Raw genomic sequence first — 12,947 nt, 5'->3', positions numbered from 1 at the left:
TGAGACAAATTAATGTAAAACAGTATGTTCTATATCATTATTAATAATGTGTACACAAATAAATATAAATGTTAATGTTAAATCTAAACGTAAAAGTTAAATCTAAATGTAAATGTTAAATCCAAATGTAAATGTTGAATTCAAATGTAAATGTTAAATGTTAATCTAAATGTGATATCTAAATGTTAAATCGGTCGCAAAGTGTAAATCTAAATGTTTTAAAATCATACAAAGTGGGCAGGTCAGCACTTGTTGATCATATGGCATTCAGATTCAACATTTAGATTTAGATTTAACATTTAGATTCACGTTATACATTTAGATTTACGTTAAACATTTACATTTAGATTTATTTTTCATGTGTACACATTTTTAACAATGATATTTCTGTCTCAAATGAAAGAAAAATGAGCTTAATGTGAGGAAAGTGAGCTAAATGTTCAAAATATGTTCAAAATAAAGTTTTTACAATCGACACTTCATGTTTATTTTCCTAACAGTTATTTGTGATTTACACTGGCCTCCAGACAACAAACAGTAAATAGATGTCTTCTTCTAACTGTGTCATTGCTTTGCTTCCACAACCATATGCTGTTCCCAGTGGAGCGACTCAAACGATCATCATCCAGACATTCCCTGCGGTTCTCCTCCTCCATTAGTTACAGAATAATAAAGGTCTCACAGTGGCTCACTTCATTAAGGTCTTTTTTATTCTTGTAGGCATGTCGCTCATTCAGTGTTTTCCACGTTCTTTGTGCAGACAGCGGTGATTATTCAGCCACTGTTTTCACATACACACAGTCACTGTAAGCCCTTCATGTTCCCGAGTGCTTCTGTCACCTTGTCTTTCAATCCCTCCCTCCCAGACAGAGGAGGGGAGGGGGGAGAGCGGATCCACTGCCACCAAGGTGAAAGAGACAATGACTATATGTGTCACAGACTGACAGACTGGAAGCAGCTTTATATTGGAGCTGAAATGAAAACTTCATTTCCAAAGTTTGTACCTTCTTGAATTTCCTACCTCCAGAGGAGTTGATATTTGTTTGAGGTAAGCATCTTTAGAGAGATTATCCAATTTAAACCCGCAAGAGATTATATATGACAACTATTGGGGATTTGCATAAGAATGAAACAGTGCATGTTCTATACGAGGACCTAACCCGGACATTTAATTTGGAAGGTAGTCAGATAGTGGCAAATATGTAAAGGAGGCCAGAAGTAAATTCATACAGTATAAGGTGTTATATAGATATTATCATACTCCTACCAGACGGCACAGAATGAATCTAATGGCAGACAATTTATGTTGGAAATAAGGTGGGGACATATTTACACTGCCTTTGGGAATGTTCTCTGTCTTGGAGATTCTAAGTGCCTGTTCTGGGACTGAAGTCCCTCAGACTCCAGAACTGTGTCTCTTGGGAGACAGATCTCAAATGCCGAGTGTCTAAAGGAGTATTTTCAATGATTATGGTTGGCCTTGTGAAAGGGAAGGACCATTTTAAGACCCTGTGTGCTCTAATTTAAAGGTCCAGTATTATGCTAATTTTCCCCCATCTCCCCAACAATATAGAACCGGTTTATTTTCCCAAACACGCCTGTTTTCTGGAGTTTTAGCCCTCTGAAAAGTCACTTTCAGACCGCGTCTAAAACAGGCCTTTGTGGGGCGTAGGTGTAAACATCGCAGCAGCAGGAGAGTAAATCATTAATAGTCTTTTCCTTCTCCTCACCTCTTCTGACCACAGAAATAATCAGTTTAGGATGATAGGTCATTGTTTTGTCCAACCGCTGCATGGCATTGCATCACAAACATGTCAGATCATTCCATGAAGGCAATACGAGGCAATATAACGGCTACTAAAAGTGAAACTGATTGTATGTGCTCACGCTGCGCTTTGGAATATCTATAGACTGAACGTAAAGATATTAACTGATATTAACCTGCCTTTGCTATGTTTGTTTTATACCTGTTAGATAGTTTGAGAGGGAGGAACTCACATTCTTATGTAGGGTAGGAGGAGTTTCCAATTCACAGGTTTGGAGTTGACTTTTTAGAAAATGTGGAATAGCAAAGGGTGGGAGGAAACAAAACTTTTTCAACTTTGGCTCTCGGAATGTATATCACTGTAGCAAAACCATTATAAAGTGATTTTGTCAGTAATATTGTTTTGTGTTAAGAATTTTCCACATTTTTGAATCATCCCAGCTATTTGCAGATATTTGTTTTTCAGATCTCTTTTTACTGTCACCTTTTATATGCTGTGAGCTTGAGATAGGTGGGTGAGTGCATCAGCCTTTATGTTAATGTTTTGTTGTTTCATGAATGTTTTGAAAGTCAATAAAAACTTAAATTACAAAAAAATCAATGACAACTATGTCAAGTGGGCTATGTGACGCTAAGATTAAGAAGACAAAAACCAATTCAACAAACGATGTTACAATGTGTTTTGGTTTTTTTCTTTCTTTCTTTCTCTAGCCAGCTTTATAACCTTCAGTCCTGATACTTGTCCCACTTGCCATGGTCGACCTTTTCATTGACCGAGTCCTGCTGAAGAACAACAAGGACCAGGATGAGCTGGACACTGAGCGTGAGATTGTCACACGCCTACACAACCGAATCCTGATGCTCTTTTTTGCATCCGGTGCCTGTGAGACCTGTCAGCGGTTTACTCCCACGCTATCTAACTTCTTCAAGCGACTGACAGATGAATTCTATGTAGACCGTTCCGCTCAGCTGGTTCTCCTCTATATTAGGTACAACACAATGAGGACACATACAGTATTAGTTGAGGAAATAAGTATTGGATCCATTCACATTTCTTAGCCGATGTCTGGAGCAACTCATGTTATTGACATGTGAATAGATAAAAACAAACATATCTGTAAATTGAGTTGGGTATTGAACACATTTAAAAAGGATGAGGCAAAAAAAAAAAAGGAAAAGCAAAGAAAAGAGCTGTTATTGTCCGTATTTGAAAGCTCTGCTATACAATCAATACATTATTATTATTATTATTTGAATTACATACCAGGCTGGCATATAATTTATCTGGTATCTAAGCTTTAAGCTTTTTGTCTGGTATTTACTGCATAAAACTTGAATATTATGAATAATGCATTTCAACCAATGGAAAACACCCAACATAAAATAAGGTTGATAGTAAAGTTATCAACCATGACAGTCAAATATTAAACTTTGTTTAAGACAAATATAAAAATGCAGTCCTAAAGTCTTCTAAATAATGTTAAGTTCACTTCATAGAATTCCCCCAGTAGGATCAATATATGCAAAATCTAATTAAAATCCAACACATTAACCCAAGGTAGACTGTAATCTGTCAGAATTGTTAAAATTGTCAAATATTTGCTCAACAATCTCCCAGTGTAATCCCATTTTTCTTCAGTTTGGACCACTCGGAGGAACAGCAAGAGGTCCTTCTCAAGAACCTGCCAAAGAAATGCTTGTTCCTGTCTTACGAGGACCCCTACAGGAGGTGTGAGAGATTAGCCAGGCGATTGTTTGCACAACCTGCTGAGCTAGATGGTAATGTAAATGTATGTAGCTATATAGATCCTTTGGCTTAATGCCAGAGTGGGTGTGTGTGTGTATCCAGGGAGCTGGAGGAGAAGTTTAAAGTGGAGGAGCTGCCAACAGTCGTGGTTCTTCGTCCTGACTGCTCCATCCTCATCCCCAACGCAGTTGAAGAGATAATCCACCGAGGGCCAGGATGCTTCCGTAACTGGAAGGAAGCTGCCGAGCTGATCGACAGAAACTTCATGATCAAGGAGGACTTTGAAGAGAAGTCCATGCGGAGCTTCACTGACCCTTTTAGAAGACTCAAGTATAAGGTGGAAGATGAAAAGAAGGCAAAGAAGAAGAATGTTCGAAGGTTGGGTGGAGGTAGACTTGAAGATGTGGAGATGGGCGTGGGAGCAGATGACAAGGATGGAGGAGGGTTACTATGGTGACAGACTACAGTGCTTTTGAGAAGCTGCGACTTCAACTAAAATGTAGAAACACAACCCCTGTTTTGTGAGTAAAAACACTATTACACATAAATGAACTTTCATTAGTAGCTTTCCCAATCATTGTGCTTCAATATATTGGGGAAGATGTACATAAAGTTTATATATTTGTGAGATCAGTAGGGGATTACTCCCAAAATGCTCTTAAAAGGTTGGGAGCCAAACATTGTCCAAAAAGTTGTGCTATTGAAAATGACCCTCACTGGAAATAGGGGACGAGTACAACTCTTAAAATTCAGCCCAAATCTACAGTCTATCAAAGACTCTTTTGCTGACCAATACCAAATGCACACATTCATTCATCTTCTGACCTGCTTGTTCGTGTTCAGAGTTATAGGGTTTGCATTTGCCTCCAGCTCCCAACGGGCGCTAGGTAGGGGCACACCCTGGACCATCGCATGGCAAGCTCAAACAGACAGTCAAAGTATTTCAATTTGGCGTATTTTGTTGTAAAAATGTGAGGGACTGCTTCCTATGGGTTGAAACACGGCTATTACAATTGGATTTTGCTGTTAGTTGAGAACGGTGGTTTGTGACGTTTTGGTGGCTTCTTACATCATGAACCGCTCTGAACTCAGAAAAGGTCCATGAGATCACCAGACAGTGAGCATTGCACCTGTAAATACAAGGATTAAATGCATCTCAACCTTTACCATGTTTTCACCTTTCCCGAATGTAGCAAGACTAACTTGGCAAGACCAAGTTACGGTAAAACAACATGTGTCTCATGAATGAGTCACATATTTTGGATACTTATATTGCACGAAGGCAAGTCAAGTTGCAGATGAACGATAACCAGTAACATGCTGTAGCTATAAGAACATGGCTTTTTAATGTGTTATTTTTCAAGAAAAAGAAGGATACATATATATATACAGTATATATTTCAAGCGGCAATGCCAGTTATTTGATAAAGACCTGACAAAATACATGTTTCAGAGAAAGAACTACAATTTCCCAGAAGGACAGGAGACACATAGACAACACAGTGCCATCACATAGGTAAACACAAGAGCTGGAAAAGGCACCTTATATATATGACAACCAAGCACAACAACAATTCATGACACAATCTAATCCATTATGTCTCGTAGACCAGTGACAGGCTTCATTGATTCCGTTCTTTTTGCTTCGCTATTGCAATGCAAAAGTCTCAACTCTGTGACTCAGCAGGTTTTAAAATGCACTAATATCTCAATACAATTATTTTTGGAAATAGAAATTTATCATTTTTGCAGACTAAATGGTTAAAATGGATAAATTACTGTTACCTGCATATTTGTTTTCATCCATGTCATATTTTTTGTTATTTTAAGAACATAAATTCAGGTGTAGTTTATCAGACACTACTTTATATAGTTGGGTATTGATAATCATCTGATGTTATAATGGTTTTTGAATAACTTTGAATCCCTTTCAAGAATACTATCATTACTTTGTTCAAACATGTAGCTTAATAAGTAATTCTGATACTTTCATTATAACAGATAAGAAACAAATTAAATCAGTTTATTATTGTTTTTTTTTTTTTTTTTAAATCACTGATATATGAAAACATTCTGGTTGGGTTATTATGCATAATTTCAAATGTAAGATTTTATTTTCAAGCCAATTATGTAATACATTGAACTTATGTTTTATTTAACATTGTATTCAACAAATTTTAAACCCAGGTTTTAATTTTAGCAGTGTTGATATGATAATGCAAAAATATGAATGATGTTTTTTTTTTGTCAGATTCAAAGTGTCTTGAACAAAGCAATGCTGCTGCACGCAGATGGAATTTTAAAGGTTTGAAGAAATAATTGTGCAAATTCAGCATTGGTTACAGTATTCCTATGTGACAACAAGTATTCACCACACTTATCCACACGCACTAAATCTGTGGCAAGGGACAGTGAGTGCCTCTAACTGATGTTAACCTCATTTTACGATCCACTATCCTTAATGTCTCTGGAAGTCTTTATATGCTTTGCTGCCAAATACACAGCAGAGTGACTTCTGAGCCAACTCTTGCTATTACAGTTTGCTTTATCACACCTAGAAGATTAACCCAGTTCTCTTTTTCAAAAGCACTCTAAATGTATTTAAGAAAACGTGATTCTTTGTCAATTTCAATTTTGCATTTCACTGTCTGAACATAATCTGACCTGAAGAATGATTCCAGCACCATTAAGATGACTTTGTTAGTGACTGTTAGTTTTTACTTTGAGTGCTTGTTGTGTCTAGCTGTGCTTTATCATTGTATACACAAGCAGCAATCAGGGCTATTCAAAGGTAATCAAATGAACATGTTAGAGAACTTGATTTGGTGTAATCAGTGATTTTTCCTTATTTTACACTGAAAACGGGCTTCATCAACATTGAATGCTGTATTGATGTGTGAGCTTAATTTGCAACAAGATAAGTGGAGTGCAGTTTCATGTTCTGACCCATGACTGAATTACAGAAGTGGATTAAGGCCATTTTTGATGGAGAAAATAATTTATGCAAAAATAAGAATAATGTCGAAATGTCAAGATTAAAGTCGAAAAGACAAGATTAAAGTCGACAAGATAAAAGATTAAAGTAGACCCCCCAGTGGTCAAAAGTTTTCATTTGAACTTTCCTGAATTCATTTGAAAAAATAAAATTCTTAATATAATATACATATTATACAAATGTACATAAAACACTGTACAAAATATATATGATCTGATTTGTTATAGATTGTGTAATGTATTTGTTGTAGTATAAGTTTTCAGTGAAATGGTCCTAAACATTTAAGACTTTAGGTTGGTTCTTCTTCTGTTAGGCATTTCTTCTTCATAATGTAAATGGTGAAGCGACACTGCACCCATCAGTTCATAGATGGTACTGCGGCAAAAAAGAAGAAGAAAGCGGTTGCCTGCCGACGCAAATTTTTGTCGTCAGCATTATCAATTATGTTACTAATCATTTTTGCATTATTGTTTATGTTACACACATTGTAGTTGGCACAAATTTCAAGACGGTCTATATATTTAATTCTATTTCTTCTTTTGCCCCCCGGCACGAATGTCAGAAGTGGGCCTAATACGCTTCCGTACTGATTGGTTGGATGAATTAATGTGCTCTGGATGAGGCATAATTTATCTGCCAGCTTTGGGTAAAGCATGGAAGTTCAATACTATACCCTATATATATATATATATATATATATATATATATATATATATATATATATATATATATATAGGGTATAACATTGAGCTGTTGCTGTAACATGTACAATGACAAATAAAGTTACCTACCTATATATATCTAACCTATAAGGGTTATAAACAATTTCATATAATAAACATTTAAAGTCAGTTAAAAACTGGGAATTTACACTACAGGCTAAAGTGACTGAATCCAATATTTTGCTCTTTTGTGACTCTTATCTCATTTTTTTCTGGTATTTTTTCAGTGGTGCAACTCACATGGAATCTAATATTAGGTTAGGCCACTTTCCTACCTTTTGACTTTCCTAGCTGTTGTCGTCGCAATAGTTTTAAACATTTGAACTTAAAGCATGCATAATTAATTGTGTTCTGTTATAGGAAAACATGTATTTGTTATGTCTAGTTGTTGCAATGAGGAGTTGGCATTTGATCCGCACACAAATATGACAAAATATTTTATTGCATTAATATCGCATGAACTTTTTTCTTCTTTAGATGTTCAACACGTTTTTTTTTGTTTTTTTTTGCTTCAATATATGGGGGAAATGTCGACGTTGTAAATAATTATATAATTTAGAGTAAACAATATTATTTTTAAGTGGTTGTTTTATTATTTGAGATTGTGCCACCTTACTCTGAGTCTGTTCCCCTGCAGTGACCCCTAACCAAAATGTCCTAGACCCGCCCCTGCATGGAACTATAAGTTATCCCTTATATTTCCGTGGAGGTGCAGCTACATGCAGTGGATGTCATTGGAAATCATGTCCTCACCTGTCACACCTCAGACTTCACTCAGCGCTGATCACAGGGTTTAAACCAACATGCGCCATTTTTTTCCCCTCATGCACATGCACATGCACATGCACATTCCCTTTGGCTATAACAGCGGTTCATTGTTGCTCACTCAGACAAACCTTGACAATATAGTCGAAGACATCCCTCCCTCCCTCCGTCCCTCCCCGCCCGGCTCTAGTCTCTGCACACACGCACACACGGGCGCACAGACGCGCTGCGCGCTCTCGAGTACAGAACGCGCAACAAGCGGAGTGGCGGATGGAGAAGAGAAGGCGAGGAGAGGAGAGCAGGACGGATGCAAGGCGAGGCCAAGAGCGGGAAACCACATCTCTCCTCCGGATGCAGCTCAAGCGCTATTAATATTTTTTTTTACACCATCTTCTTTTTATTGCTCGAGTGTATTATTTTGTAAATGTTGATTCCTAAAAGGCCGACATGTCTCCGTCCTGATGCGCAGCTGCCTCCTCACGATTCTTCTTCAAGGATATGCAAAGCGGCCACGATCACGTCGACGTGAATGGTTTCCCGTAAAAGTGAGGATGTACTCGAAATGTGAAATTGGAGGCACATTATCATCATCATCATCATCATCATCATCATCACCACCAGCAATGACAAACGACGTCAGGGCTCGTTGAGCCACAGAAAAGAAGTCGACGTGGAGCGGGTTCATTGTGCGTTAAATCTGCGCCTAATTATATTTTTTGCCCGTATTTTTCCTTCATCGGAGCCCTGAGGCCCCGCATCATCACTGGGAATGAAACCCGTGGGAATGGTGGTGCCAACGTGACGCACAGCCAACAAGCACAGTGGGGATATTTCGACAGGGTGTGAGGTCCAGTGATCACAGGAGGAGTAAAGGGGGGGGTGGGTGGGGGGGACGCCCAGTTGTTGTCGGACATATCGCGCTAATGACTGCCGTGTAGCCCAGCAAGGCATCGCCCTCCTCCGTTTCTATGTGATTCTTTCACGCATCTGGTGCAGCTGAGGGGGAGACAGGGATGCGGGAGACGCAGTGAGCGAGGAGGAGGAAGAAGAAGAAGAAGAAGAGGAGGAGGACGGACGAGCGAAACGGTGAGATGTGGAAAACAGACAGTGAGAGGATGGGGAAGCACCCCGCCCCTCTCCACCTCCCTCTGTTCACACGCACTAACGAACATGCATGATCAATGTCCGTGAAGGCACCATCAGCAGCAGCAGTATAGCATCAGCCACTTCTGATGCTGATGCTGATGCTGTCAGGGACAATCGGATCACTGAGTGACAACGATCCGATGTGTTGCTGAACCATTAAAGCTGGGTCAGTAGTGTGTGTGTGTGTGTGTGTGTGTGTGTGTGTGTGTGTGTGTGTGTGTGTGTGTGTGTGTGTGTGTGTGTGTGTGTGTGTGTGTGTGTGTGTGTGTGCGCGTGTGTGTGTGTGTGTGTGATGGGTAGATGGAGTATAGTGCCGTGAAATATTCATGAACACGTGATTTGTCTCCCCATGGACCTCTGGAGTGCATGGATTTTTTATTTATTTATTTTTAAAAGATAAAGTATATGGTGATCGTGCACACCTGCATTTTTTTTCCATTTACAATTAAATTACAATTATTTTGTATCCTCAGAAAGTAAATTACATTCTCAATTACTAAAGTTCAATTACAATTACTGAGCCTGAATAAATAACTTAATAAAAGTCAACCTTCCCCTTGTGTTAGATTTCTGTTAGCGTCTCTTATGATAACGGGTCCTAAAACAGCTGTAAAATACACTAAAAACAAATATCTATGATATAATTTATTTCCTATCTATTGGTTACCTTGTTAGACATCTTAATCAATGAAAATATAGGTTTTAATATTTTTAGTGTGGGCGTCTGAGCCTTTTTTGTGTCAGTATACCCCTCGATTTCAATATTTTTGAAATGGTAAAATGTGGGAAAGCTTGATATGAAACATATTTTAAGAATGAACTGTGTAGAACTGTGCATAGAAGTGTAACATGGTCCCCAAGTTTTGTGTTCAATTATAATTGACAATTTGTGTAGGATTTTCATGGCAATTACAATTACAAAGTCAATTATCTAAACTTAATTAGAATTTAATTACGAATACGACAGCAACACATTTGTAAAATTACACTTACAACTATAAATACGCTATAATTGTAATTGATTAGCAATTACACTATTACAATTATAATTGACCCCAACAATGACACCTGAAATGTGACACTCCATCATAATGTTAAACACTTGCAAACACACATACATGGATTATGTTGAGAAAAATATGTTTGTGTGCATTTGTGTGACGTGTGTCTACTCGTACAAAGGCAAATGTGAGTTACAGGATGAGTGAGAGTTCGTTATCAATATTTCAGGGATGGAAAGCGAGCACTAGGTCAGTGGAGGAATCCAAGCAGGCCAACAAAAAAAAAAAAAAAAAAGGCTGTAGTGACCAGAGGAGGATAGAGTAGAGCTGCTCATCTGTCACACTGAGCCCTACTTGGCAGAACACATCAAAAGACCGATGAATACCAAGTGTGTGCTAAGCTCTCTGCAGACACAGACTTTACAATTAAGCCAGAAAACATGTGAAGACACTAAAAAACAAACAATAAAATATATGAAAATTAGTAATAATACATAATATATATTTTATATATACTGTATGTATATATATATACCGTGCTGTATACTTTCAAAAGCAAGGTGTTATTTGTAAAAGTAACATATACTTGGCTTTACACTGACTGACGCTATATTGTTTATTTGGATAGAGTTGGGTATCGATTGACATTTCCCAAATCAATTCAATTTTCGATTCATTTTAGGGTATTTCAGTCACATTAGCAGTTTTACTTAAATATGGAAGATATTTTCAGAGATCTAATTGGTGTTAATAGTAGAAAGTAACTCTTATCTTGGTGCAGTATTAAAAATATTACTGTTTACATTAAGGAATGAGCCCACAACACTACATTACACCTACAGACCCCTATACATTACACTGTAAAAAGGATTGGTTTTACGATTTAGGCAATTTAATGGAAAATTGATTTAAACCGATTAGTTGTTTTTTTATTTTTTATTTAAACCAAGCCTTATTACCCGTACATGCATCATAAGCCCCGCCCGGTGATGACTGACAACCTGTTCAAGTTATCCAGCCCCTGACCTGCACTAGAAAGGCTTCAGCTGTAAGGCCATTCGTTAAAAACAAGCAATTAATCAATTTGAGTTTATTTGAATGACCCGATATTAATGAATTAAATCCTAAAATCGCTAAATTATTGACGTGATTAGTATTTTTAATACTGCACCAAGTTAGAGCTACTTTCTACTTGTTTTTCTGTCAGTGTCTCTTATATTCAAGTAAATTTAGTACTCTGAGTGAAATAAATTAGCAGAATTGAAAATCGAATGGAAATGAATTGAATCTTGAATCAAATCTAGCTCTTGTGAATCGAATCAATTTGGGAAATTTGAATCGCTCTATATTCAGCACCCTGTTTTGGATACACATCATTGACAATGATGTGTAATTTTATATAGCATATAACAGATAGAAATGGACAATTGAGCAGCCTGAAGTATATCCTACATTCACATCGGTTGACTCGCCTTGTTTTGTGTCTTTGTGGCCACACTGGCCATGTTGGATGGAAAACAGAAAATGGAGGTTGTGAGGCTTGTTGCCATGTTGGATTCATTTACATCAACCTCTGACAGCATGAAAAAAAACATTTTACTCCAGGAGCTCTTGCCACACACATACACATGCCTACATTCACCATTTTGGTTGGATTTTCTAGCATTTTGACTATAAAACTGACCGTAGTTGTTCCTGTTTACCAGGATCCCATCACGTCTTGTTGAATCAGTCAGACACTCAGAGTCGGTCTCCTTTGTGCAGAGAGCTTTCATGCAGGTCTGTGCATGGCTGTGGGCGGATATTGGTGGGCTATCAACACTGAGACCAAACATAAGCAGGGGTTTGATTTATGGGTGTGTAATCAGGTTTCAGCTAATTATTTTGTTTGAATAAATTCAAGGTAAAATTTAAGATTATATCCATGCAGTAAATATATCTCCTTTACAGAAGGTGCAATTGCAAAGATGTAATTATTAATGAAAATCTGCTGGTTGTTGTTGCATTACTTCATAAACAGCATGGAGTGAAAAGCAGTTAATGAAAGAGCCCCAAACCTGACACAAGCACCTGGTTGATATCAGATTATCAGATGGATGAATTATATTCTTCCTGTTTCTACAATGTTCGCCTTTACCTGCACTGCTCAGCCAGGGTGGTTGCCATGGATATGATTTCTTATCAGTATGCAAATTCTTCTCTGGATTTTATACATGGAGTATTTTTATGTAAAGCGATTGATTCAAACTGTTCATGGATAAAATAAAACTGCCTGAGATTAAAGTTTGCATGTAAATGTTGCTGAAAGCTCGTTGACCAACATGTTGAGGATATACTGTCGCATCTCAGAAATCCTGTTTTATTCTCAGGTGTCGTTAAAACTGTTTACTACAGCGTAACAGTGTCATATTATGTTTAGTTTACGAGCCACTGCTCAACAGTTTTGCAAAATCTATATTTACAACTTAAGCATTGCATGATTTTAGATTTGCTGCTCATGGATGTATTTGCGTTATTAAAACATGAATTGAAATTTCTGGGATGGCACCGCCCTGATGGACACAAACACTTTAGGTTGATAATGGGGTGCATAAATAGCTCATAGTTTTTTCTTTAAAATTTAAGCAGTTAAAACACCATTTAAATGTAAGAACAACAAACAAAATATCCTACAACAAAATAAAATTTTTAACAATGAGAAATAGAAATAACCTCTCCTTCGGTCTGTGCAATGCCCCCGCCACAAGATCAATGGCGAGGGCATCAGGGCACTGGAGGAGAAGGTGAAGGTGGTAAAGGACTTGTC

General features: G+C 37.6%; 2 protein-coding genes across 5 annotated transcripts in view; both read left to right on the top strand.

The window, feature by feature from the left end:
• Positions 1–2,518: 2,518 nt before the first annotated feature.
• On the top strand, positions 2,519–3,969 carry LOC114470239 (nucleoredoxin-like protein 1). The gene is made up of 3 exons (XM_028458304.1): positions 2,519–2,754; positions 3,405–3,494; positions 3,615–3,969. The coding sequence occupies exons 1-3, from the start codon at positions 2,519–2,521 to the stop codon at positions 3,967–3,969; spliced, it is 681 nt and encodes a 226-aa protein (XP_028314105.1).
• Positions 3,970–8,209: 4,240 nt separating this feature from the next.
• LOC114464373 (adhesion G protein-coupled receptor L1) overlaps positions 8,210–12,947 on the top strand; it is a 55,983-nt gene continuing 51,245 nt past the window's right edge. For 3 of the 4 annotated variants that reach the window (XM_028448700.1, XM_028448618.1, XM_028448524.1), the window contains exon 1: positions 8,210–9,080. The gene's annotated coding sequence lies outside the window, so the exon portion shown is untranslated. The remainder of the gene's footprint in view (positions 9,081–12,947) is intronic. The other variant, XM_028448773.1, reaches the window with a different exon arrangement.

Source organism: Gouania willdenowi, chromosome 1, assembly GCF_900634775.1.
Source record: "Gouania willdenowi chromosome 1, fGouWil2.1, whole genome shotgun sequence".
In the NCBI taxonomy this organism is placed as follows: domain Eukaryota; kingdom Metazoa; phylum Chordata; class Actinopteri; order Blenniiformes; family Gobiesocidae; genus Gouania; species Gouania willdenowi.
This window is presented reverse-complemented; position numbering and strand designations above follow the sequence as displayed.